This window comes from Panthera uncia, chromosome A2, assembly GCF_023721935.1.
Source record: "Panthera uncia isolate 11264 chromosome A2, Puncia_PCG_1.0, whole genome shotgun sequence".
NCBI classification, from domain to species: Eukaryota; Metazoa; Chordata; class Mammalia; order Carnivora; family Felidae; genus Panthera; species Panthera uncia.
Window position 1 is genome coordinate 13,282,380 of NC_064816.1, and position 25,923 is coordinate 13,308,302.

Consider the following 25,923-nt stretch of genomic DNA (forward strand, 5'->3'; position numbering starts at 1 on the left):
CCCCAACCCCCCCCCCCACACACTCCAACTCAAATGAGCTCCAGCAAATAATAATAATAATAATAATGGAAAATTTTTTTATAACAACAAAAACTCTAAAAGCATAGTCAGCTTCAGGCATGGCTGGATCAAGGATCAAAAAAAAATGTCAGTTTCAAGAATCTGGTATTTTAGGGGTGCCTGGATGGCTCAGTGGGTTGAGTGTTGGACTCTTGATTTCTGCTCAGGTCATGATCCTAGGGTCATGAGATCAAGCCCATCACCAGGTCCAGTGTTGATTGTGGAGCCTGCTTGAGAGTCTCTCTCTCTCTCTCTCTCTCTCCCCCACTCCTCTGCTCACACATGCGCTCTCTCTCTCTCTCTCTCTCTCTCAAAGAATCTGATGCTTTGTGTTTCAAGGCTTGGAGGAAAAGGCTGATAGCCTGGGAACCTAAGTTTTGCATCTGTGTTTTTATGGATACGTGTGTCTGCCTGACATACATGGGGGTGTGATTAGATGTCTTGAGGGTTTTTATGAGGCCCGTGAGTGGGACCTGTATAGTTGATTACCTTGTCCCTGGATGTTTTTGTCTTTGTTTATGAGCATGTATGGATGTCTGTTTGGAGGGGATTCACTGTGGCTTCAGTCCTCTGGACACAGAGGGGCCTCTTGAGAAAGGATGGGTGACAGTGGTGGTGAGGGTCACAGGACTTCCCTGGACCGACATGGGGGCCATGAGCTGATTTATGAATCCACGAAGGATGCAGGAAAGCTGGGACTTAGGGAGGGTGTGAGGAAAGGGGGAGAGGAGGGAGGGGTATTTCATGCAGGTGCGCTGCACGCCAGGCTGGGGAGGTGGGGTGGTTTACTCATGTGCCCCCTCTAGTAGGCTGAGGTGGCAGGACAATTGTCTCCATTTTATTGATGAAGATACCGAGGCTCTGGGAGGCCCAAATCTCTACGTCACACCTTGTCCTCTCCCCCTGGATCATGAGTTTAGGTGTCACAGCGCCCCCTAGGCGGTGAACTACAGGAAATTCCCACACATCCTGGACCTCATCTTCCATCCACCATCCTCCACCTCACCCCCAACAGTCTATTTGTCCCTGAGCAGCTTGAGAGTGCCTCTTAACACTAGAGCCAGATAACGTCCCTCCTCTGTCCTAAAACAGACCCTACTGGGGCGCCTCGGTGGCTCAGTCGGTTGAGCGTCCAACTTCGGCTCAGGTCACGGTCTCACGGCTTGTGGGGTTGAACCCCACATCGGACTCTGTGCTGACAGCTTAGAGCCTGGAGCCTGCTTCAGATTCTGCGTCTCCCTCTCTCTCTGCCCCTCCCCAACTCACACTCTGTCTCTCTCAAAAATAAATAAAACATTTAAAAATGAAAATGAAACAGACACTCCTCACTCTTTATTCTACGTTGGATGCACATGTGGTCTGTTCTCCATTGGATGTTCCTTGTTCTCTGTTCTCCATTAGGTGAATCCACATTCTCTAGGCCACAATTCCCATGATGCTTTCAACCAGTGACTGAGCTCCTGAGAGATTCAGTGACCCTCTGATGGTGACAGTGGCCCTGACTGACGTCACCACGGTGTCTTTACAAAGGCTGGCAGAAGACGTTCCACACAACCCTCCCTGTATCCTCCTGCACAGAGCCAGCAGGTGCAGAGCTGGAGTCTGGATGCAAAGGTGTTTCCAGAAGCCGGTAGCCTGCTCACTGACATTTCGTGGCCCAGGTCACCCCAAGCTGTACATGTAAAATCACACATGTGCACACGACGTGTGACACAGCCCTCCTGAGTCCCCAGGCTCAGAGCCTGAAAACATGGGGTGGATCCCCTGGAAGCCAAGAGGGATTTTATTTATTTTTTTAAAGTTTATTTTATTTATTTTGAGAGAGAGAGAGAGACCATAGAAGAGGGGCAGAGAGACAGGGACAGAGAGAGAATCTCAAGCAGGCTCCATGCTGTCAGCACAGAACCCAATGAGGGGCTCAAACTCACAAACCGTGAGATCGTGATCTGAGCCGAAGCCAAGAGTCAGACGCTTAACCGACTGAGCCCCGTAGGTGTCCCGGAATTTTATTTTTTTTTATTGCTATTTCTATTTTATTTTTTATTTTTGAGTAGGGAGCACAGAATCGAAAGCATACTATTGGGTGCCACCTGATGGAAAATGAAGAAAGTGCAGCCTCCTGGGATGGGTATACAGAACCCCACCCACCGGCCTCACCACTCAGTCTTTGAAAGCTGCCCACATTTTAATGAACCCCACACTGGGCACTTAACCTGTGGGCGCTGACTTCAGGGACAGGTCTGACTTCTTGTCCACAGTGAGGGTGAGATCCAGAGGCTTAGAAGGGACCCTCTCCAGCCTTGCCTCCATTTCACCCAACCAAGTCTTGGGACTGGAGTATTACTAGGGGGGCTCAGGGCAGGGGACACAGTGGGCGACAGGGGTAGACGGAGTAGAGTGGGTGGGGGCAGTCCGGGAACTCGGGAAGGTCAGGGATCAAATCTGCATGTTATAAACATCCCACTGAGACCACCTCGGGGTGCCTGGACTGGAGAAGCAAATGGAGCCCCCTCTGGTCCCTGGACACCCAAGTCTGCCCTCAGGAGACCGGCCAAAATGGGGGGGGGGAGATTGTGGGCCCCAAAAGTGGGTTGGTAAACGCCCGGCTCCCTCCTTCCTCTAGTGGGTCGAAATTGCTGGGTCAAGGGATCAAGGGACATTTAAAAGATGAATAATGTATCGACCGCTGCCAGCCGGCAGGTAGCACATCCAGGATTCCCAAGTGCTTCTTGCTGTAACCCAGCCTAGGGGCTTCCCCTTGTGCACAAGGCCCGACATCCAAATGAGGTGAGGGTAAATAGCCCAGTCTCTCTCCCCTGGAGTGGAACCACATTAGGTGCGCGCTCTGAGCGGTTCCCCGGGGTCCTCAGGGGGAGGGGGAGGGGGGCGGTGCTGCTCTCGAAATCACCTGCTCCCTGGCGCCCCTGCAGGGCTCTTCCCCGCCACGCCCCTCCCCCTCAATGGCCTTCCTCCGGGATACCCATCCTCGAATCCTTGTCTCAGGGTAGGGTTCTCATCTCCCAAACCGAGACAAGGCAAGGCTGAAGTCTCTTGGGAAAAGATGGGAGGACCCGGGAGTGGTGGTGGCTCTGAGCAGCGACAGACAGATAGTTTCGTCCACGGACACCAGAAGTGTTTTATTGGTGGATACACACACAGGAAAGGGAGAAAGGAGCCCCTCCGTCCCCACCTCCAACCGTGGATCCGAACGCCAGGCCCTCACTTCGGAGGGTCGTAACTGCTGGGTCTTCTCTAAGGACGCGGAGAAGGATGCGGGGAAAGGACCCCACGTGCCCTAGCCCAGCCCCGCGTGGGAAGAAGGACCGGTGCCACCCCTGGGTCCACTACCGGGCCCAGCCGTCCGCAGTGGGCAGCCGGCGCAGGGGGGGGCCTGGCCGTAGGGGCTCTGCCAGGGGCCGGGACAGGAGCAAGGGGTAGGGGAAAGTCTTGGGAAAGTCGCCGGGGCCCCCGGGGGCTGGCGAGAGGCGCTCGGACTTGATGTTGACTGGGGGGGTCGGCGGGGAGGCGCCGCGGGTGGGGGGACCCTCTTCACCCAGGCTTCGACCCCCACTGCAGGGAGAGAGAGAGAGAGGAGAGCCATGAGCTCAGCGGGGAAGGGAGGAAAGCCAGGGAGGTGGCACGGCGTGGGCAAAGGCTCGGCAGGAGGACCTTGGGAAAGGAGTGGGTGGCGATCCCTCTTGGGGCTTCCAAAATAGCCACCCATCCTGAGCAAGAACAGTCGGGCGGGGTTGAGTGTAGAACCAGAAGTGGCCACCAGGGGTCAGCTTTGGCCAGGGGCTTCAGAAGACGGAGGGACCCCCCACAGCGACCCGAATTGGGGAGGGAAGAGAGGAGAGGTAGTTAGGGTACTTACCTGGGCTGGGGAGGAGCGGCTGGGGGCCCATCACCCCTCGAGTGCTGCCAGGGAGCCAGGGTGGGGGGCTGCAGCAGGCCAGGGGGCGGCGGGGGGTCTCCCAGGCTATATTCTAGGGGGTAGGAGGAATAAACTGAGGCCCTGACCTCAGGGAGCCCTTGCCCAGCCAAGTCTGACCTATCCCGCCCACCAGTTCAGAGTTCTGGCGGGTGGGGAAATGTTGACACCCACCCCCAGCGGGGGTAAGGATGTCTCCCACGGCAGGGCAAGCGGAGGGTGCATACCTGGGGGGCCTGCGGGGAGAAAGGGGAAACTCCCCAGTGGGGGTCCCGGAGCTGTGGCAGAGCATGGACTCTGTAGGCTACCATAGAGGCCTCTCTGTGGGGAGACAGGGAAAAGGGGAAACTGAGGCCCACACCCCAGGCCATCCTGTCTTCCCCCATCAGCCCTGCCATACCTTCCCCTCACTCACTGAGGTGCTCAGTCCCCCTCGGGCCCCCGCCAGGCCACCAGGCAGGTCCGGCCTCCGCCCATCTGCTGCCAGGTACAGGGGTGGTGGCGTCTTGTTGGCAAGGTGGCTTGGTGAGAAGAGAGGGTGTGCCAGGCCTGAAGAGCAGGAGACCCCAGAGAGAGGGCACGTGGCCTGTCATCTAATGAAGTCTGAGGTCCAGAGGTGATACACACAGACAAGCAGTGCCAGAGCCAAGATCCCCCCCTTCAAGCCTCCCTGGGACTCCCACCTCCTTCTCCCCCAGGGCTTTTGCCCCATGCTCACCTGGGGGCCCAGCTTTGGGGGCTGCTGGCCGGAAAGGGGATGGGCGGCTCTGGGCCGGCAGGGCCTCCCCAAGCCCACTGGGGTCACAGCCTGGTGGGGGCAGGGCCCCATATACCATGTCCGGGCTGGGCATAGTAGGGGCTGCTGGCTGAGGGCAGAGAGGACGGGATTGGTTGGAGGCACGTGGAGATGAGGGCATTAAGTCCGAGACAGAAAATCAGGGGCCAGCCTCCACCTCTGGAAGCCTTGCTCCTCCTCCCTCTGGCCTATCCCCGTATGGCTGAAGGAGACTGTGTCTGGGGCCGTCACTTCTTGACAGGCCCAGAGCTGAAGCTTCTTTTTTTTTTTTTTTTTTAATTTTATTAATGTTTATTTATTTTTGAGAGAGACAGAGCATGAGCAGGGGAGGGGCAGAGAGAGACGGAGACACAGAATCCAAAGCGGGGTCCAGGCTGCGAGCTGTCAGCACAGAGCCCATTGTGGGGCTCGAACTCACGAACCGTGAGATCATGACCTGAGCTGAAGTCAGCCACTTAACCAACTGAGCCACCCAGGCGCCCCTGGAGCTGAAGCTTCTTACTCAGCACAGACTTGGCACTGAGGAGGCTTCCCGGAGTGTTTGATGAATCAAATAAATACAGTAGGAAGGAAATGGTTGTCCATTGAACTCTTATTCATCCTTCAAAGCTGCAGCTATAATGCCTACTCCTCCAGGAAGCCTTCCCTTTCCACCTAGGCAGAGATCTGCTTCCAGACTCTAGGCTTCTTGGCCTTAGGTCCCTGTCTTAGTCTCAGCCCTAACCACTTGGGCCTAGGAGGTGAGGGAGGGCCCCTTCATAGTGGCACAGGGAGTCACTTACATAGAGCCGGGGCCGGGGCAAGGCTGGGTCACCCCCATCACCTGCCAACCTCCGCACCTTCTCTCCTGGCCCCTCAGGCCCCTCATCTGGCTCCAGCTCTGGTCCATCGAGGCCCACACCTCTCCGCTTCAGTGTCTGTGGAAAGAGGAGACAATAGGGTGACTCTCCCTCCAGCCTAGCCAGGGAACCTGGTTCTAGAGGAGAGGGGAGAGCCCTACCCATCCAGCTCTGTGGGTGGACAGGAGCGCAGGCACAGCCTGTTCCAGCCAGATCCCATTGGCCAAAGCCCGAGTGCATGATCACCCAGTCAATTCCAGAGAGGCCCAGGTTACACGGTGGGGGCTGAGATCCACCAGGACCTGCTGGCACTGTCCTAACGCTCCTCCTGAATATGACCCTGGTGCTTCTGTTCTGCCCTCACGTGCAGCGTCAGGGCCTGGAGTGCAGTAGGTGTTTAATAAATGCTGGCAGACTGAGCACCTGAGGACAACTTTATAGGCCTTCCTGAGCTGCTTCCTCCTGGACCTGCCCATTCCTGGACCCCTGCCTCTCCTTTGACAGCTTCTCCTCATCCTCCTGAAACATTAAGGGTCCCCAGGCGCCATCCTAGGCCTGCTGGTCTCACCAGCTCTGTGGCTTTAGCTTCCCAACTTGCATACAAATTCCCATATCCAAAGGGACAGTGATCTTGACCATCCGCTAGTGCACCGGCTGCTTCTGCCTCTTCCTCCTGAGGACCCAGCAGCTCAGACAAAAACACTCCTGGACTTCAGTGAGGTGGGCTTGCTCACTGGGACACTGGGACACTCAATGTGGCCTTTCAGTTCTGTTTCTGGACACCCCAAACAGGCGACAGGATTAAATGAGATGATGTGCGAAAGAGACACAGCGCAGCCCTCGATGCACAGTGACTGATGTTTTTATTTCTACTCTTCAGGCAGCTGACCCTGGGAGGGACCCTACATTACCCTGCACCTGCTTTTACCAGCAGTAAAGCCAATCTGCAACACTCATCTTTCGTGCAAACCAAGAGTCCCCAGGCTCCAAGCGAGCACAGTGAGCTGGACCTCAGGGCGCTGGGGAGGAGGGCGCCAAGGGTACCTCGAGGATATCGGTGTTGGTGCGGCTCTCGTGGGGCTCACTGTACTCCGTGTACTTCAGGAGCACGCGGTCCATGTCTGTGCTGGCATACTGGAAGAGGCGATTGGCGCTGTTGAAGATGATGAGGGCGATTTCGCAGTCGCAGAGCACGCTCAGCTCATAGGCCTTCTTCATCAGCCCAAACTTCCGCTTGGTAAATGTCACCTGGACCCAGGACCCACAGGCAGAGTGGGAGAAGACATGGATTTGGGGTGGCATGGAGGAGACAGAGGGGCCTCACTACTCCCTGAGCAGGCCTTATGATCCCGTGCCTGGCACCTGCTCCTTCTTTCACACTTCTCAACCTGACAAACTCCTAGTTTTTAACATTTTTATTTACGGGGCGCCTGGGTGGCTCAGTCGGTGAAGCGGCCGACTTCGGCTCAGGTCACGATCTCGCGGTCCGTGAGTTCGAGCCCCACGTCGGGCTCTGTGCTGACGGCTCAGAGCCTGGAGCCTGTTTCGGATTCTGTGTCTCCCTCTCTCTGACCCTCCCCCGTTCATGCTCTGTCTCTCTCTCTCTCTCTCAAAAATAAATAAACGTTAAAATTTTTAAAAAAATAAATAAATAAATAAATAAATAAAATAAAATTTTTATTTACTTATTTATTTATTCATAGAGAGAGCACACGAGTTGGGGACAGGGGCAGTGGGAGAGAGCGAGAACTTAATAAGCAGTCTCCAGGCTCAGTGCAGAGCTCGATCGGTGCAGGGCTCGATCCCATGACCCTGGGATCATGACCTGAGCTGAAATCAAGAGTCAGAAGCTCACCCGACTGAGCCACCCAGGCGCCCCTCAACCTGGCAAACTCATACTGGTGCTTCAAAGACCCAGCCCAAATGTCCTCTCCTTTGGGGAAGTTTTCCTTGGTCTCTAGGACAGAGCCTACACTCTCTCTCTGAGCTTCCTCAGGTCTGTGCCTCCCTCTGGACCAGCCCTGTGAGTTGGGTGTGTTTGTGTCCAGCTCCATCTCTCCTATGACTGGGGCTTCAGTCATCAGGGAGAATAAATGAATAAACCATCATGAAAATGAGCAAATGCTACATTTCAAACTGCGGACACCACATCAAGTTTCCCCAATCCCCTGTAGCCCCCCCCTTTGCCCAGGCTGTATCCACTGCCAAGAATGCCTTTCCCCTGACCACTGTTGTACCCACTGAACTCACCTGCCGATTCCTTTGGTCCAGAATGCGTGAGATCTGGATTTTTTTCCTCCCCATTGTCCCAGGCTTGGTGGAGAGAACTTGGCCTTGGGGGGAAGGAAAAGAGGACAGAGTGGGTACAGGAGAGAGTGAGACCAGGCATCCAGCCTCCCCTCTGTCTTCCACCTGCATCCGCCAAGCACTGAGGGGAAGACGTTGGGGGAAATCAAGGCAGGCTGGGTTACCTCCACAGCCCCCCCCCTCAACCAGCCCAGGATAGAGTACATGCTCAGTGAACACCTTTGGACCAACTCCACACGAAGAGAAGGCTGACCAAGGGCAAAAGATAGAGGCACAGGGGCACCTGGGTGGCTCAGTTGGTTGAGCGTCTGACTTTGGCCCAAGTCATGATCTCATAGTTCATGAGTTCGAGCCCCACATCGGGCTCTCTGCTGTCAGCAAGGAGCCCGCTTTGGATCCTCTGTCCCCCTGTCTCTCTCTGCCTCTCCCCCACCTGCGCACATGCTCTCTCTCTGTCAAAAAAGAATAAATATTTTAAAAATTAAAAAAGAGAAAGTTATCCCTCTTAAAAAAAAAAACAACTTTGAAGTTTATTTATTTAGAGAGAGACAGAGTCAGCACAAGTAGGGGAGGGACAGAGAGAGAGGGAGACAGAGAATCCCAAGCAGCCACGGGGCTCAAACTCACAAAATTGTGAGATCCTACCCGAGCCGAAATCAAGAGTTGGACACTTAACCAACTGAGACACCCAGGCGCCCTGAAAGTTATCCCTCTTAAAAAACAAAAACAAAAACAAAGAGAGAGAGAGAGAGAGAGAGAGAGAGAGAGAGAGAGAGAGAAGAGTTACAGATGCCCCGCCCCTACCTCTAAAACACAACAAGCTGGTAATTGTAGGACCTCCAGGGAGCCTGACCTCCCTACGCCCCCCTGTGTGTGCAGTGGGGATAACAGTGTCATGATCAGCCCAGTGTTGTCAGGAGATAAAATAAAGTAGCCCATGTGAGGCATTTAGATCTGCCCGACACACAGGTGCCACATAAGCACCGCTATTACGAATACTGGCAACAGCCTAAAAGCCCTTGACAGGCCAGGTTGGAGGGACCTCCGATGCTGATATCTGGCGGCTCTAAGGATACATTGTTCACTGAATCACTAACCCTGAGCCACTGGAAGAAAGCCTGGTCCCCACGTTGGACACCTTTAACTCATTCAATCCTATAACAGCTCCCCAACAAGCAAGATTGAGGGCTGTGGTTACAAGTAAACACATATTTAAAAATTGCATTGAGAGTAGAAAAAAGACTAGAAGGAAATACACAAGATAGGAGTCACTGCTGGGTGGAAATTTATGGGTGAATTTTCCCTCCTTTTTAAAAAGTTGACATGCGATCACACAACCTAAAATTAACCATTTTAAAGTGTGCAATTCAGGGGCACCTGGGTGGCTTGGTTAAGCATCTGACTCTTGATCTCGGCTCAGGTCATGATGTCACCATTCATGAGTTCAAGGCCCCCTTTGGACTCTGCACTGAGCATGGAGCCTTCTTGGGATTCTCTCTCTCTCTCTCTCTCTCTCTCTCTCTTTCCCTCTTTCTCTGCCCCTCCCACACTTGTGCGTGCTCTCTCTCTCTCTCTCTCTCTCTCTCTCTCAAAATAAATAAATAAATTTTTAAAAAAGTTCCTTCTAGGGGCACCTGGGTGGCTCACTCGGTTGAGCATCCAACTTCAGCTCAGGTCATGATCTCATGGTTTGTGAGTTTGAACCCTGCATCAGGCTCGCTGCTGTCAGAGAAGAGCCTGCTTTGGATCCTCTGTCCCCCTCTCTCTGCCCCTCCCTTGCTCATGCTCTCTCTCTCTCTCTCAGAAATAAACATTGAAAGAAAAATACCTTCTAAAGTGTGCAATTCAGTGGCATTTAGTGCATTCACAGTGTTGCACAACCACCACCTCCAGGTGGTTCCAGAAATTTTTGATCCCCCAAAAGGAGGCCCCATGCCTATTAGCACTCATTCCCCATGTCCCTCCCCCAGCCCCTGTCAAGCACTAATCTACTTTCTGTCTGTATGGATTTGCCTGTTCTGGACATTTCATGTAAATGGAATCATACAATGTGTGGCCTTTGGTGTCTTTTTTCTTCCCTTTTTGATTTTCTGAATTTTCTAACTTTCCCCTCTCTTATTCTTAAAAGAATAACAGGTTGGGGTGCCTGGGTGACTTAGTCGGTTAAGTGCCCAATTTTTTATTTCAGCCCACGTCATGATCTCATGGTTGTGAAACTGAGCCCTACGTCCTGGGCATAGAATCTGCTTAAGATTCTCTCTTTCTCCTTCTCCCTCTGCCCCTCTGCTGCTGTCTCTCTCACTCTCTCTCTTTCTTAAAAAAAAAATTATTTATTTATTCATTGATTTATATGTAACAGGTGGGAGGAGGTCTGGACAACCAGAAAAGACGTCAAGTTTGGAGCCCAGACAAGGGTTTGGACCCGAGTTCTGCTTGAGAGAAACCTTGGAACGTTCTCATGAGGACCTTGGATCTCCCTGGAGGGGTGCTCAAGGGTGAGAATGGGTAGGCCTTCCCCAGTGCTCCCCATTCAGCAGGGGTGCTGGGAACAAAGGAGTCACATTGCCCGTAGTGGGGCACTCACCCCACTCTACAGCCACCCCACGGCGTCCAAGACCCCCTCCACCAACTCTATGACCACATAACCTCCCAGCCCCTCTCATGTCACGGGTGACTGAGGCTTCGGGTGAGTGGCGTGCCCAGGGTCAGGTGAGCCTTGCTCAGGTCCCAGATGGCCTCTGACCCACTTGGCAGATCTCAGCAAGGGAGGCCTCTCCCTAGGCCTCAGTTTGCTGTTCTGTGGTTGGGCTGGGTATAAAATGCTGAGCACCTGAAACAAGGCCTGGGAATGAGCTCTTGGGAAGTGGAGGAAAATGTGGGTCCATCTCCAGGAGCAGCCATACCTGCTTCCCAGACTCCAGTCTCAGGAGTTTGGGCAGGACCCTCAGAGTCCCAGGGCCCAGGAGTGTTAGACACTGTCATATGCGGCCTACTGTGTGACCCTAGGTGTGCCCTCCACTCTCTCTGGTCTGTGTCTCTGAGTAGTCACAACTATGCAGAGCCAGGACCCATGGGAGCCCCAGCCCCGGCCCCCTAGCTCCAACTTGACTTGCTAAATTTAACTTCCCAGGCTAATTTTAATCCCCGGCCGGAATCGGGTGCGTTCCCACGACTGGGACATGTTGCCCCCGCCCTGACAGGTCCCTGGGGACCGGAGGGGGGCACTGGTCCGGAGGTCCTGGTGCCAAGGTGGCTCCGGAAATGCCCCCGTGCCTGGGGTCCCATGGGAACAAGGGACTTAGACGTGAGTCTCCGGGCCTGGAAGATTCGAATCTTGACCCTTTTCAAACTGGACCCTTTCCTCTCCGTCCCCAGTTTAGACAAGGACGTCCTGGACAGGGCAGAGTTCACATGACGAGGGAGCCCCAAGAGCCAGAAGGCCGGGGTTGGCGGGGGGTGGGGGTCTCTGCACTGAGACTCAAAAGCGGAGACAGGAAGTGAGTTCCATTTAGAAGCAAGAGCAGGTACGAAGGCCCTGAAGGACACACTAACAAGGAGGCCAGGAGGAGAGGCCATAGACGCAGGGCCTCTCTGGGTCCTCTGGGCTGTGAGGAGGACTGTGGGTTTTGGTCTAAGAGTGACAGAGGGCCCTGAGAGGGTTCCGAGCAAAAAGGGATGGAGGTTTGATTTATCATTTAAAAACTTTAGCCACAGCTGCCATGGAGAGCAGGACTGTTGGAAGCCGGGCTAGAGACGGCAGGAGACTTGAGGAGTAGACCAGGGCTGTGTCCATCTGGCCAGAGGCAGGGGGTGAGGCCCCCTCTGTCCTAGGCTGGCATCGTACGCTTTAAGTCACTGTGCTCCAGGGACCTTTGGTTCCTCTGCTGGCATGCCACCAGACCCTCTGCCATCTCTGGGGCCAGGCCTGACAGATGCCGGTGGGCTTATGCAGGGCTTTGACTCTTCTGAGTCTTGTGATCCTGAAACCCCCAATCCTCACCCAAGAACCAAAGTCATCTCCATTCTGGCCCTTAAGGGATCTACCCAACACACAGCTCTGCTCATACCCCTTCCTGCTCACACACTCTCCGTGGCTCCCCTCTGCCCTCAGGGGAAAGTGCTAGTCCCCAGCCTGGCATTTGAGGCCCTGCCCCAATCAACCCCTGCCCATCTTAATCTACCTTCAATGAAATGACTCTGCTTGGAAAGCCCTTTTTTCACTTGGCCAACTCCTATTCACACTTCAAAACCCAGCTCAAAACATTTATTCCTCCACGAAGCCCTCCCTGCCCTCACTCTGGATTCCTACAGCTCCCGAAGTTTCCCTCCAGTTTTGACCCCATGGAGCTAGGGGTACGTATATCCGGCTCTGTCTCCCTCAGACTGGAAGCCCCTCATAACCAGATTTAGTGAATGGAGCAGGTCAAGAGAGACTCTGAACTCCCCCCCAGCTTCCCTCAACAACTTCCTCTCAGACTCCCCCAGCTGACTCCCTACCCAGAAATACATGGGCATGCAAATCCAGTCACTCAGCGTTGACCTGTCTCAAGCCCAGGTGTGAAGGGCCAGCCAAGGAATGTGGAGGCGGAAGGCCCAGGGTGTGCATATATATTTGTACTCACATGCAAATCCCCACTGAGCCGCAGACAGACCCAGTGGCCTGGTCTCCAGATGTTGGCGTGATCGGAACTGCTGGGGGGAGGTGGCAGCACACGCTGAATGTGCCAGGCACGAGGGGGGAGGCCTCTTCTGTGCACACATTCCCCACCCCCACCCCCCAAAAAATATCCAGCCAGAAAGCAGAGAGCTTGTAGCAGCTGCCCAGCAGAGAAGCTGAGAAATGGACCCATTGACCTGGGAATGGAGCAGTGAAGGAGGGTCAGGAGAAACCCAAGAAGGCATCTCAGAGGAGGAAGCATGTAGTTGGGCCTTGGTGGACAGGCTGGATGGGGGCCTGAGCAGATGGGCAGGGGGTGGGCATTTGAAGCCGAGGGTCCAGCACCTCCCTCCCTTTTTCTTCACATCCTCATGCTTAGCAGGTATGAAGTATCAACCATGTGCCAACCATTGTAATAAGCTGACCGCAAAGGAAGTAGAAAGTTTAAGTAGACCAATGACCATAGAAGATTAGAAAAGTGACACGAGACCTACCATTAAAAGGACAACAGGAAAAAAAAAAAGGACAACAGGACCAGATGGTCTTAAAGGTTCTTTTATCAAACCTCAAGGAAGAGGCAAGTGCAATGTTATTTAAACTAACTCAGACCTTTGCAAACAATGGGAATCGCCCCCAGTCATTTTGATGAAACTATCGCATGTCAGAACCCGACTAAGTCCAAATCAAGAGAAGTATTGACCATGAGAGGGGTGAGCCAGGCATTTCAGAAAAGACCTCTCCGAAGAGGTGAGATTGGAGCCAAGACCTGAAGCACGAGAAAGAGACAGCCAAGCAAGGGAAGAGCCAGTAGCGGGAAGATCGAGGGGGAAGGGTGTTCCTGGCAGGGGGAACTCCGAGGGCAAAAGTCTGCAGCGATCATGAGTTTGGCATTTTAAAGAAATCATGGAAGACTGTATGGCTGGACAGCATGGCGGTGGGGAGAGGGAGAGAGGTGGCGGTGGGGAAGACTGCAGGGGTCGGATCACATAAGGCCACAGTGAAGACCGTGGGCTTTACTCCGAGGTCAACGAAGAGCCATGGAGAGTTTGGGGGCACAGGATGTAATTTTACAGTTTTAAAAATCCCCGTGCATTCTCTTACATTGCTGGTGGGAAGGGACAGAGGTAGAGCCACTCTGGAAAGCTATCTGGCATCTGCTAAAGCTGAATATACATCTTCCCTATGACCCAGCAATCTCTCTCCTCAGTATTCACCCAAGAGAAATGGATCCATATTTTACCAAAGGACAACACCGACAAGAGTGTTTTCAGTAGCTTCGTTCATCATGGCCCCAAGCTGGAACCCACCAAATGCCCTCAATGGGAGAATCAGTTAGCACTTTCTGGTAGATTCTATGATGGACGGTAAAAGGATGCACTCCAGATCCACGCAACCACACAGGTGAATCTCTCAGACCACACGTTGATTCAACAATGCTGGACTGGACAGAGGGGACACACTGTATAATTCCATTTACGTGCAGTTCTAGAGTAGGCAAAGCTCACAGTGATGAACGTCACACAGTGGCCATCCCAGGCAGGGTGCCATGACAGAGCAGTGGGAGTTTCAGGGGTTCCTCCCCGGTCCAGAGTCCGGGTACACAGACGTGTTTAGTTTGTGCCAATGTATTAACCCTACTCCAATGATTTGTGCATCTTTCTCTCTATGATTTATCTCAACCAAAAGATTTTTTTTTTTTCTAAAGCTTCTCCTGCTCATGACTGCTGTGGGGAGTAGCGTCTAATAAGGACAAGGAAAGGCCCGGACAGGTGTCCAGTGGGAGACATGAGGCCTGAACTAGGACGGGGGCAGAAGTGGAAGAATTGCTTGGCAATCAAAGGGCCAGGATGCACTGGTGGCACGCTTGTGGGGGGAGGGGGAGGAGCCCAGGGTCCCAGGCCTGAGCACTGTGCAGGGGAGGGCGGAGAGGACAAAGGAAGATTTTATGAGTGCCTGGTGGTCACTAAGTCAATCAACAAACACCTCTGGGGTCCTTTGGGCCATAGACTGTCACCTCCCAGGCCTGGCAAGATTATTTAGCACTTTGGTGATAGAGATATGGGGCTGAGGAAGAATGCCACCCTCCCACGGATGGTTCACCCGTGGCAGTCTCCCCAGCGGGGGGCTCAGTTTTCTCACCTGTAAATGGGGGTGAGAATCCTTCTCCCACCAGTTGGGGAGAAGCGGGTGGTGGATGGCTCTGCTGACCTTATCTTCTGGCCTTCCAGAAGCCAGAAGGAAAAAGGGCCGGGCCTTGGAACTGGGGCGCTGAGTCAGCATGCCATCTTGCAAGACCACAGCAACACTCACACGGTGACACGCTGGGTGACATCGAGCCCCCATTTCCTCCCCCCATAAAATGGGTCACAGAATTCTGACCTCAAAGGCCTTGAAGCAAGGGTTTGAGAGAACAGATCAGGGGTCCATCAAGTTCCCCTTCTTGGTTCCCAGTGGGGCTTTAACGAGGGGACGAGTGGCGAGCCACACTGCCAGACCCCTGAGCCCAGAGGCCACAGCTTGGTGGGGCACCCGCACCGGGAAAGGAGGGGAGGAAAGGAGAAGTGAGAGGCAGGTGGGTGGCGGGGGGGAGGTGAGGGCCCGCGGGGACGCGGCGAAGCGGGGAGGGGGCGCTGCTCCTGGGTGGCTGCAGCGAATCAGGCCTGCGGCCCCGCCTCACGCAACCCAGGCGGTGGTTTCATCACCTGCTCCCCAAGTACCTCATTACAGGCAACAGGAAGAGCCCCTTGGAAATCCGGGACACCCCCCCCCCCATCTCTTGAGGGCTCAAGCAGTTCTGACCCCAGCTGCCAGCGACCCTCCCCTCCCCAGCAGGGGCCCTGGGTCCGCCTCCTACCCTGGGGGCCTAGGGAGATGGTGCCCCAAGTGGGGGGCCTCTGTGGGTGACCTAGAGGCTGGCTCAGCCCACAGTGGTCCCTGAGGGTAGGTGGGTTCTGGCAGTGACTCTGGTGTGGCCAAACTTCTGTGGGCCTCAGTTTCCTCCACCAGAAAATGGGGAGAGTCAGAGCCAGTGAGCTCGGGGACAAGGCTTCACAGTAGGGGGTCTATACATGCCCTTCCCTCCTACCCTGCCCGGGGAGCTTTTCTGGTCACTGGGCCCTGACCTTCGGTCATCTCTACTCAGCCCTGGGAGGTGCCCAGATCAGAGCAAGGGTCCTAGGCAGATCCAGGCAGGAGGACTGAGGAACAGGGACGCAGGGATAAAGCCCATTCCTCAAATGGACAGATGAGCGTAGGGAGATTCCATACATAAGGAGACCCCCCAAACACATGCAGAGCCCCTCAAAATCTACAGATGCTTAAAACATATACAGATCTGGGGGCGCCTGGGTGGCTCAGTCGGTTGAGTGTCCAACCAGCTCAGGTCATGATCTCACCATTCGTGAGTTCGGACCAGGCATTGGGCTCACGGCTGTCGGCGCAGAGCCCGCTTTGGATCCTCTGTTCCCGCCCCCCCCCGCTCCTCCCCCGCTCACACTCTCTCAGAAAGTAAACATTAAAAATAAAACATATACACATCTCCTGGACACACATATCACCTTCAAACACATGTGGATCACTCCATGCAAAAGGCCCCCGAAACGCACGCAGTCCATAATACATGCAGACCCCCCCCAAACCCATACAGCTATCCAAACACACATATTCCCAAAAGACACCCAGATCACCGTGTATATGCAGACCCCCAAATACACACACTGAGACCACAACACATTCCAGGTCTCCAAGTGCACACAGACTCCCAAATATGCACAGACACCCCCAAACATACCATGCCCCCCCCCAGTACAGGCATGCTTGTCGTCCATTTCCCATAGATGCCAGACACACGTAGGGCCCCCATGCCCGCGGTGGTATTGCCCAACCTTCTGGCTTCTTGGGGAAGAGTGGTCAGCAGCTCCAGGGGAGAGATGGGGGTTGGGGAGTCTGTGGGAAGTGAGCGTCTGTGGGGGGCACGTACATGGACGCTTCATGGGAGTCACAAGCTATATTGGTGCAGGAGGCAGGTGACTGTATGGATCTTCGTGGTGTTCCTGGGAACTGTGGGGGGGTCTAGGGGTGTGGTGTGTCACCCACAGGTGGCTCTGAATCCCAGAAACTGAGAATGTTCCAGTTGGAGAAGGCCCCTTATGGTCCTTTGTCCATAGGTCCCTTTGGCACCCATAGGGGAACTGAGGCCCAGCGGCGTCCCTCAGACCTCGTCTCCCCCAGTCTTCTCCTTAAGGGGCCCACTGTGGCCATGTGCTGAGAGGGTTGTGGCTGTAGGCCTGGCCAGATGAGGGTTCAATTCCCGGCTCCACGCATACTCGTTGCCTGACATGTTCTGAGCCTTAGTTTCCCCATTTGTACTACGAGTCCCTGGGAGCTCCCCAGGTGCCCACTACCTGTCCTTCCTCTTTAGAAAGGCCTCATCTACCAGCAAATACCCAGTACACCTTCTGTCCCTTTTCGGGCACCTGACACACCAGCCCCAAACAGACCTGCTACATTCCCATCACTAGGCCTTTGCCCAGGCTGGGCCTTCCCCCCCCCGGAAAGCCCTTGTCAGGTTTGAGGACATACCTCATATCCTTTGAAACCAGGCAAAAATCCCTTTTTCTGGAGGAGCCAATTTTCCCAGGAGAGATTCATCTCTCCCTGAGGCACTTAGCCCCACCAGATACTTTTTGTGCTTCGTTGTTACTTTCTGTGATGATCATGTTACCACCCTAGCATGTTCACTCAGCTAGGGCAGGGTGGAGCCTTCCCAGGGCCCTGCACACAGTAGGCCCCCAGTCACCCTTCCTTGAATGAACGAGCCAACTGCTTAACAAATGGAAGAAACCCGTTCAGTTTTCTTTCAAACACCTTGTGGCCCACAAGACAAATTTGAGCCCCACCCCCTCCCAGTTTGAGACCCTTGCTCTAACGGCCAACAGCACAACCCCCCACTGGAGGTGCTCAAGTGCCTCTCAGGCCAAGGTACGACTGTCCATTTGGGAAGGAAATCACGTCCTTCATCTGCCAAGAAGGCCAGTTTCTCTGTCACCGTCACTGCAAATGGAAGCCCACCACTCCCTCTTACCTCCCCGAGGGGGTTGGGTCCCTAAACCCCTGGAGCCGAGAGAGACTCTACATTCGGAACCCAACTTCCTGTCCCAGATTGGAGTCCAGGGTCACCCAAAGCACCCTGTGATGTTCCCAAGCCATAGGAGCAACTGCAGGGAGAGCCCAAGATTTCTCTCTTTGTTCCAGAGAAAGAGCTCCCCGTGGGAACCCCAGAAATTCATCCCCTGCGGCCAAGGCCTCCCTGCTTGGGAAATTAACACATCTGTCAGCTCTGAGCGGAAGGGACTCAGCCTACAGACTGACAGACCTGAGATGTAGTCATCAAGGACCCAAAGATGGGGTCTTGGGGCATCCCTGGTCTCCACTCTCTTCCCCCAGAAATGTCTGAGAGCCCACCAGGTTCACGGGACACAGGGGTAGGGAGTGAACAGACCCAGCCTGACTTCCTCCATTGCCCAGTCCTGTGGGAGAGGTGACAACAGACACATAATCCTTTCAGAGACAGAGGCCTTCAAGGAAGAAATTCAACAGGGGGAAGGAGTAGGGGGTAGGTGGCAGGGGAGGGAACTGCATTGGGCCTTTCTGAAATGGGGGTCCTCAAGGACGAGAGGACATCAGCCATGTCAGGATGTGGGGGAGGGACTGCCTGGTGGAAGAAATGGCAGGTGCAAAGGACCTGAGGTGGGAGCATGCTGGTCAGGTTCCAGGTGCAGGGGAAGTCAGTGTGACTAAAGCACAGTGAATGAGGGGCACTACATGGGGCCTCAAGGGTGGGGATGAGAGGGTGGACTGCAGAGCAATGGGGAGTCATGGAGGGTGCATGAGCAGGCGAGGGCTGTGGTCTGATTCAGGATTTTCAGAAGACCCCATGGCTGCTGTGGGGAGAAGTCCTGTCAGGGCAGGAGACCAGGACAGCAATTGGTTGGAGACAGTGGGTGCTGTGGGTGTGGAAAGTGGACAGAAGCAGGCCTGTGCCCATGGCAGTGACTCCTTGTGCCAACCCTCCTCAGTTGCTCCCTTCTGAGGGCCCTGCCTTGACCCCAGGCAAACCTGGACCTGGAGGAGATCAGGCCAGGAAAGCTGACAGGCCTGAGGCCTCCTTGGCCCTGGTAGAGGGTGGGGTGATGGTGGGGGGCCTTGATGGGGCTCACAGGTACCTCCACTTGTCACAGTTCAGATGTCACCTCCTATTATTGAGCGCCTACTGTCTGCCCAGGCCCACATGCCACCTCATTTACACACAGGACCTGCCTGACCCACAGACAGCCCAGTGAAGCGGAGATTGCTATCCCCGTTTCACAGAGGAGGAGCCCGTCTTTCCCGGGCCACACAGAGAGACCCCCAGATTCTCACTCCAGCCTGGGCTTGAGCCCTGGGGCTATCTGGCTGTAGCCCAAACTCGCCACCCCTGCACGGTCTGGGAGGTGAGCCTGGATCACTGTTGGGATCCTAGACACTCATTCCTCAGCCTGAAGATGACCGGGAATCCTCACAAGCTCCCAGGGCACGGGCCCAGGAAGACCCTTTTGGGGGTTGAGAAATGGGGCCCAACCTCTGTGTGTACCTCACAGGGATTCAAGGGCCAGGGTTGGGGTGAGCTCTCTGACCCCAAATGGGATCTCAGTGTATGATAAATCCTCTCTGAAAAATGACATCTGTGCATATGTGCCTCAAATCTTCTGGAAGGCCAGACCCCTAACATTTCTACACTCCTTGCATCTGAGTTGGGGGTCCCTTTCCCCTCTTAATTTGCATCTTCCATATGTCTGCCCGGTTGGGTAATGATTTCATGAAATAAATCATTAGTTGGAGATAGGATGTAAAACTGAGCTCAACTTGCTCAGGTCACAGGGGCAGCCACAGAGCTCAGAGAGGGGCAGTGATCTGTCTGAAGTCACAAAGAGAGGAGTGAGAGAAGGCTGGGCCCCTCGCTCCTGGATTTTATTCTTTGGCAGTGGCCCAGGAATAGCATTGAGCCTATGTTTTTTCTGAGGGGCCTGAATGTCTCCATCTGGCCTCAGTCTTCCCTCCCTGCAAAGTGGGGGCTTCAGACCAAATAAGCAGCTTCCGACTCTTGAAGGTGAGGCCCTGGGCCCTAAATGTTCTGAAATTCCATTCCCTGGAATCCAAGATTCACTCCTTGACTCAGACAGGCAGTGGTAGGCAGACAGGGGGACAGGATGGAGCAAGGCTGACTTCTCCCAAAGTCCCTTTGACCTTTGTAATCAAACCCCACACGCTTGTCTTTCCAACTCTAAATACTGTTTTGAACCCACTTTCTTTTACCCCAATAGTCTGAAAATTCTTAACACTGGATGCCAAATGTCCAGAGGTCCTGACCTTCCCGAGTGGGGATTCTAGGCCAGGACAAGCATGAGGCCTCAGCTATTTCTGACTTCTCAAGTCAGCAACAAAGGGACTGGAGATAGCCAGGTGGATCGGTCGGCCCTGTCTGCAGCCCTGGACCCTGAGAGAGGTGGAGGGGGGTGGGAGGAGCATAACTGCAAAAGTAACACTTTCATGTCAGCTTGTCATGTGCTGACAGTCTCGCAGGGCTGTGACTATCGTTCCTGTACCCATTTCCCAGATGGGACAACTGAGGCACAGGAAAGAGGGTGACCCAGGCAGCTGTGATCCCCCACTCAGGGCTCCACACCCCCTATCCTGCCCCCAGCCATACAGGCAACCCATGGGCCCAGCTGAGGCCCCGCATTCTCCTCGTGAAGCTCAAATCCCACGGGGCAGGCAAGGGTCATGGCAGTCACAGGCACACATGGATGGTTATGCCACATGCAGGTCTGGGGCAGTGACACAAAAGGGCACAGCCATAGCAGGAAGGCACCGGGCTGTGTACAGGGGCTTGGAGGGCATGCAAAGGAGTGCATCCCAGGAGAGGAGGACACCCCAGCTCACAGACCAGACATACAGCTCACAGACACATCCAGGGGCTCATGGCCCCCCAGTTCCCCAAATGACATCAAAACCCTCAGACACAGGCCCCTTGGGCATACAACCTCTCAGAAACATAGCCCTTGGACTCACAATCCTTTGGACACACCCTCCCCCTCGAACACACCCCTCCGACTCACACCCTTTGGACACATAGCCTCTCAGGACACACAACCTCTCAGACTCACATCCTAGGACGCACATCTCTTAGACACACAACTCTCCAGCACACAGCAGCACACTTGGACCTCCAAACCCAACCCAAACCACAGATGCCGTTCTAAAGACACCACACAAACCTTGGCCCGACGCGACACGCACCTGCTGGGCCTGGGCCCTCTGGACGCTCAAGTACCAGCCAGGCAGCAGCAGCAGCACAGAGCTCGGAGCGCAGGGCGGCCACAGGTGCCTTCGGGACGGGCGGCCCCGCCCCCTCGGGAGCTGATTGGGTGGGGTGGGGATCATTTGTATATAGGGCGCGTTCATGAGCCGTGATGGGCGGGCACTTGGGCGCGTCCCCGCCCCGGGAGTTCTGGGCACTCGGATTCAGACCCCGGAAGACGCGGAAATGGGGAGGGAGTGTAATGAAGAAAGGAGACCGGAGAGGGGGCTGGATCAGACCCGCCAGACTTCCCCCACCCTCACTAGGCGCCTGTGACCTTACTACTGTGACCCTGGCGCTAATTCGGACCTTGTCTCTAATTTGGACCACGGCTAGCCCCAACTCTAGACTTATTCTAAACTGAGTGAAATACAACTCTGACCCAAGACCCTGAAGGCCCCAGAGACGGAGCCCTTCTCGAAGCTAACATTGATCTTTGCTCTCGCCCAAATGGAGGGATTGCAGAAAGCTGGCTCTGGGATCACCTGTGCGGGCTCGCTCATCTGTGCCTCCTGTAGCTAGATGTGTGCCTCACATCTAGCTCCTGTGTGCCTCCTGTAGCTAGATATGTGTCTTGACAGGAAGGCAACAGACCCCTCGGCTTCTAGGCGCCGTCCTCCAGTTTAAAGGTCAGCTGTGTGTAGGGGGACTGGCTTCCAGAACTAGACTCCAGCCGAGACCTCTGCATCCACTCCCTCCATGGGATCCCAGCACCACCCAGCACACGTCTAGGCCCAGAGGGGAAATCAGAGCAGAATTAGTGAGTGAATCAATGTGAAAAGAATTACAGAATGAAGATGATTTTTGGATTGTGTAAGCCAGGAGAAACTCCTAGCCTGGCGAAGACAGAGCTGCCACACACTGCCCTGGCTCTGGGGAGTCAGGACTGGGCTAGAAGGGTTGGGGAGGGCTTCCCAGAAGAGGGGGCATTTTACTGGGCTTTGCGGCATGAACAGGAGTTTGCCACTGGGAGAAGGGTTTTCCAAGAGGCAACAGCACTCGCAAAGGTGCGGAGGCAGAGTGCGGAGCATTTTTTGGTGGAGGAGACGAGGCAGATGAAGCCAGAGAAGTGGGCAGAAGTAGATTGGGCTGGGCACTTGAAGGGAGGCTCGGAGAAAGAGAGGAGGGGGTCAGTTTGGGGCAGATAAAATGGGAGATCAAGTGGGTTGCAATGGCTGTCTGTTTTCCACCTTCTTGGAAGACAACAGGGGATGACTAGACTCTTGGATTCTGTGGGGAACATGTAGAGATATCAATGTGTGGGGGACACTGAGGCAGGGAACTGGGGTTCTGGGAGGCCTCTCCTCAAACCTCAATCTACCCATCTGTGACATGGGCAGTTTGGATCCCTAGTCTGGGCAAAGCTTTCATCTTTGGACATATGCTAGGGTTCACGCTGTCATAAGAAGGTCCAGGGGTCCTGCCTCTGACCCCACTGCGCTGCCCCTCAGTGCCCAACACCAAACCTCTGGTGTCCCAAGGACACACCAGAAGCCAGACTAGGATGGGGGTGTCTGCCTTGGCTCCAAGGCACAGAATGAGGCTTGGGGAGCGTGGAGGTGGCTGGGGAGCCCCGGGCCCCCCGAGGGCTGCTCTGTTTACCCGTGGCTGCCCGCCCGTCTCTGATGCAACAGGCAGGCTCTGGTTACGTGAGGGCAGCAGCTGGAGAAGCTCTGGGAGCAGCCAGGGTGTGTAGGGAAGGGTCTGCCTGATCTGAGCTGGCTGGGCCTGCCCCCCACGCATCCTCCTCCCTGCCCTTTCCCACCACTAGGGCTCCCTCCCTTGTTCCTGCCACTCCGTCCCCGCCCCCACTCATACTCCATGCCTCTTTCCCATTCTGGCCAGTTCCATCTTCTATCATTTGCACTCTGTTTCCTATAACAGCCCCTCTTTTTTGTCTCTACCCCAATTCCTGTCCTATACCCTCCCCCTTCAATGGTTATGTCACCCCATGTGAACCTTCATCCCCCATCAGGGCAAAGTCTCCACCTCGGTCTTTTCAGTTGAGGGGACACCCTTAGTTGCTAGAGTAAGAGGCTGGAGAGTAGAAGGGAGGGTTGGGGGGCAGGGGAGAAGAGAGTGGAAAGGGCCACAGAAGGGGATCTGGGAAGGGGGCCTAGAGGATGGGGTAGTTGGGGGTGGGTGGAGGCAGGAGTGCGAAGGTAAGGAGGTGGAAAAGCTGCTTCTCCCAAGTCCCCGTCCTCCAGATCCTTTCCCACAGTATCAGAAGGGGAAGGCTTTGACGGAGGCTTCATGGCAAGTGCAGTGTGGTCCGGCAGGCAGGGCCTCAGGGTTGGAGAGCCTGGGTCCCCATCCTAGCTCTGGTTCCCACTCACTGCATGACCTCAAGCTGGTCACTGCACCACTGTGAGCCTGTTTGCTCATGTGAAAGTGGGGCAAACAGCAGCCCCTCCTCCTGGAGGCTAGAATCATTTCAAGGCCCACCTTCAAAGCCCCCTCCTCCCATTTGGGGCTTCTCTACCCCCATCCCTCCTTCCAGCCCAGCACTGACCCAGGGGGTTGGAGATGTGTGTGTCTGACTCTGTCTCCCCCATATTGGAGGCTCCTCTGCCTCATGTGTAGTGGCACCAAAGGGGTATCTCTGAGGGTTTCTTGAAGAACTGGAGAGCCCCGGAGAGGGTCTGAGTGATGGCGGGGCATGGGGACCAAGCTGGAGGCATTCAGAGACCTTTCTGGGGGATGTGGCAGGGCTAGGAAGGGGTTTCCCAGCGGTAGTACCCCTCTGGGAGTGTACAGCAGGCCTGAAATAAAAGCCAGAACTTAGATTTGGGCTAAGGACAAAAAGCCAAAAGTGAAGTCTGATTCCCATTTTGACCACTGTGGACCAACTGGGGGCAAGTCACTGCCCTCTTGGGCCTCCTTTTACCCCATCCACAGATTTGAAAGAGGCTGGGGTGGTCCACAAGATCCCTTCCAGGTCATCCCCACCCTCATGGGTGCTAGGCTCCAGCTTGAACGCCCCATGGCACAAGGGAGCTCATTGCCTCTCTCCAAGCTTCCCCCACCTCCTGTCTCTGGGGCTCTCCTGGGAGCAGATCCTACTGAGTCAGGTCTGGGAGTGCCCACACCTCCACCCTGGCAAGGAAGGGAGGCTGCCAGAACAGCCCAGGAGCACATGGGGGCAGGTGCAAGGTCCTGCTGGGTAATCCTGCCTCATGGAATCTTAGTTCACTCTCTGAAAAATGGGAGCGAGGGCGTATGGGGTGAAAAAGGATAGAGGATCACAATGCACCTACCAGGACCGGCCAGGAAAGCGGACAATGACCACTTCCGAGGCCTGACCAAGGGTTTGCCTCTTGCGCCCCCTGGTGGCCCAGGGGGTGTGGGCGTTCTCTAGGTGGGAAGTGCAGGGATGGACATGCAAATGAAATGCAAATAAACCAGCCAAGTTCGGAGCCCTCTGACTTGGGAGTCGTGAGGGGTCTTCAGTCTAAAGACCTGATCTTTGAATGGAGAAGGCTGTTAGTCACTAGTTGAGATCGCACCCAGGGACTGTGGGTGATGGGGAGCCCTGGGAGGGTCTGGGGCACCCCAAGACTGCACCCTACTAGCTCACAGCACAGGAACAGTCCAAGGCAGCCCCTGGAAAATATGCAGTTCCCTCACTTAGCTGCCTGTTTCTCCTGCCGGTCTGACCCCTAGGTCTGACAGGGCTGGCCTGTCTTGCTCACCAGGGCATTCCCTGGGCAGGGCCTGGCCAACAGAGGGCAGTCAATGACTGCTGGATGAATGACTGTTTGATGGACAGGTAGAAGGACAGAAGGACGAGTGCCTTCTGAGTGGGCAAACGGTGACAGTGACTTGGTGGGGGGCTACACACCAGTCAGGGCCTCTAATCAGGTGGACCAGAGGATTCTCCCTCCCCACAACCTGGGCTGGGGCACGTGGGGAGCCAGGATGGGGCACAGAGGCCCCTAATACACCCTAGAAAGGGGAAAGAGAATGGACTCCTATTTCCTGGCAGTGGGAGGTGGTCCTTCTTCCATATCTCCTGTGTCCATGAACCCCTTCCTAGGCCCTCAGGCCCCTCCACAACACTGACACCCCACCAGGACCCTCCCTCTCTCCCGTAGGGTACCCCTGACCCTGCCGCCTCTCTTCCAACCACTCACAACACCTAGGGAAGTGTGGGGAGATCCTCTCAGAGCAGTCGGCCTGGGACTCACCCGGACTATACTTCAAACAACTCCATTCTGATCTTCCTGATGTCTGGTGCTGGATACCGCACTGGCAGCCAGCGGGCCTTGGAGGTGTACAAACTGCGGACCATGATCTTCCAGGCTTGAAATTCACAGTGGTCAGTGTGGGCTTTTCTGCAGTCAGCAGAAATGGACTCAAAGCAATTTTGGCAAATAGTTAAGTTAGAGACCAATGAAACTGAATAATCAAGATTTACTGGTGTCAGGTACAGTTGGATCCAGGACTCCATGCAGTGTTCTTGGGTCTCCCTTTCCAACTGCCTAGTTCAACAACCCTAGTGGGAAGACAGTGACTTTCCCAGGCTCCCCAGCAAAATTCTTGAGTGAGACCTCTCACAAGGTCACACGCTCATTTCTACCCAATCACTGTGACTTGGGAGGTGGTGGCTCTGATTGGCCAGGCCAGTGTCCCACATCCACACCTGGAATTAAAGATGGCTTTTCCATATGGCCTGAGCCTGGGGTGGGCATTTCTGCTCAAGACAGAATGCAGACCGTGCAGGCAGATACACAAATGTCCACCTCAGCCTGTAGAGAAGGCCCAATCCAGGCTTCTTTGTCCAGATGGAGAAAAGGAGGACCAGGGGTGCCTGGGTGGCTCAGTTGGTTAAGCATCTGACTTTGGCTCAGGTCTTTATCTCATGGTTTGTGGGTTCGAGCCCTGTGTCAGGCTCTGTGCTGACAGCTCAGAGCCTGGAGCCTGCTTCAGATTCTC

At 54.9% G+C, this 25,923-nt stretch overlaps 1 protein-coding gene across 1 annotated transcript; it reads right to left on the reverse strand.

Annotated features, from left to right (window-relative positions):
• Window positions 1-3,183: 3,183 nt before the first annotated feature.
• Window positions 3,184-25,292, reverse strand: MEF2B (myocyte enhancer factor 2B). Its single transcript, XM_049642539.1, has 9 exons — window positions 20,928-25,292; window positions 7,877-7,959; window positions 6,671-6,874; window positions 5,570-5,704; window positions 4,710-4,857; window positions 4,407-4,540; window positions 4,219-4,312; window positions 3,935-4,046; window positions 3,184-3,630 (listed from the first exon to the last, which is right to left on the reverse strand). The coding sequence occupies exons 2-9, from the start codon at window positions 7,928-7,930 to the stop codon at window positions 3,405-3,407; spliced, it is 1,107 nt and encodes a 368-aa protein (XP_049498496.1). The 5' UTR covers window positions 7,931-7,959; window positions 20,928-25,292; the 3' UTR covers window positions 3,184-3,404.
• Between the last annotated feature and the right edge of the window lie 631 nt (window positions 25,293-25,923).

What these genes read in the sequence shown, in the direction of transcription:
- MEF2B (XM_049642539.1), bottom strand. Translation starts at nt 7,930, where the DNA reads ATGGGGAGGAAAAAAATCCAGATCTCACGCATTCTGGACCAAAGGAAT. An exon ending in GAGGGGGACTGAGCACCTCA is followed by an intron (nt 4,313 to 4,406) that starts GTGAGTGAGGGG and finishes GTCTCCCCACAG; the next exon opens with AGAGGCCTCTATGGTAGCCT. An exon ending in GCCGCTCCTCCCCAGCCCAG is followed by an intron (nt 3,631 to 3,934) that starts GTAAGTACCCTA and finishes CTCTCCCTGCAG; the next exon opens with TGGGGGTCGAAGCCTGGGTG.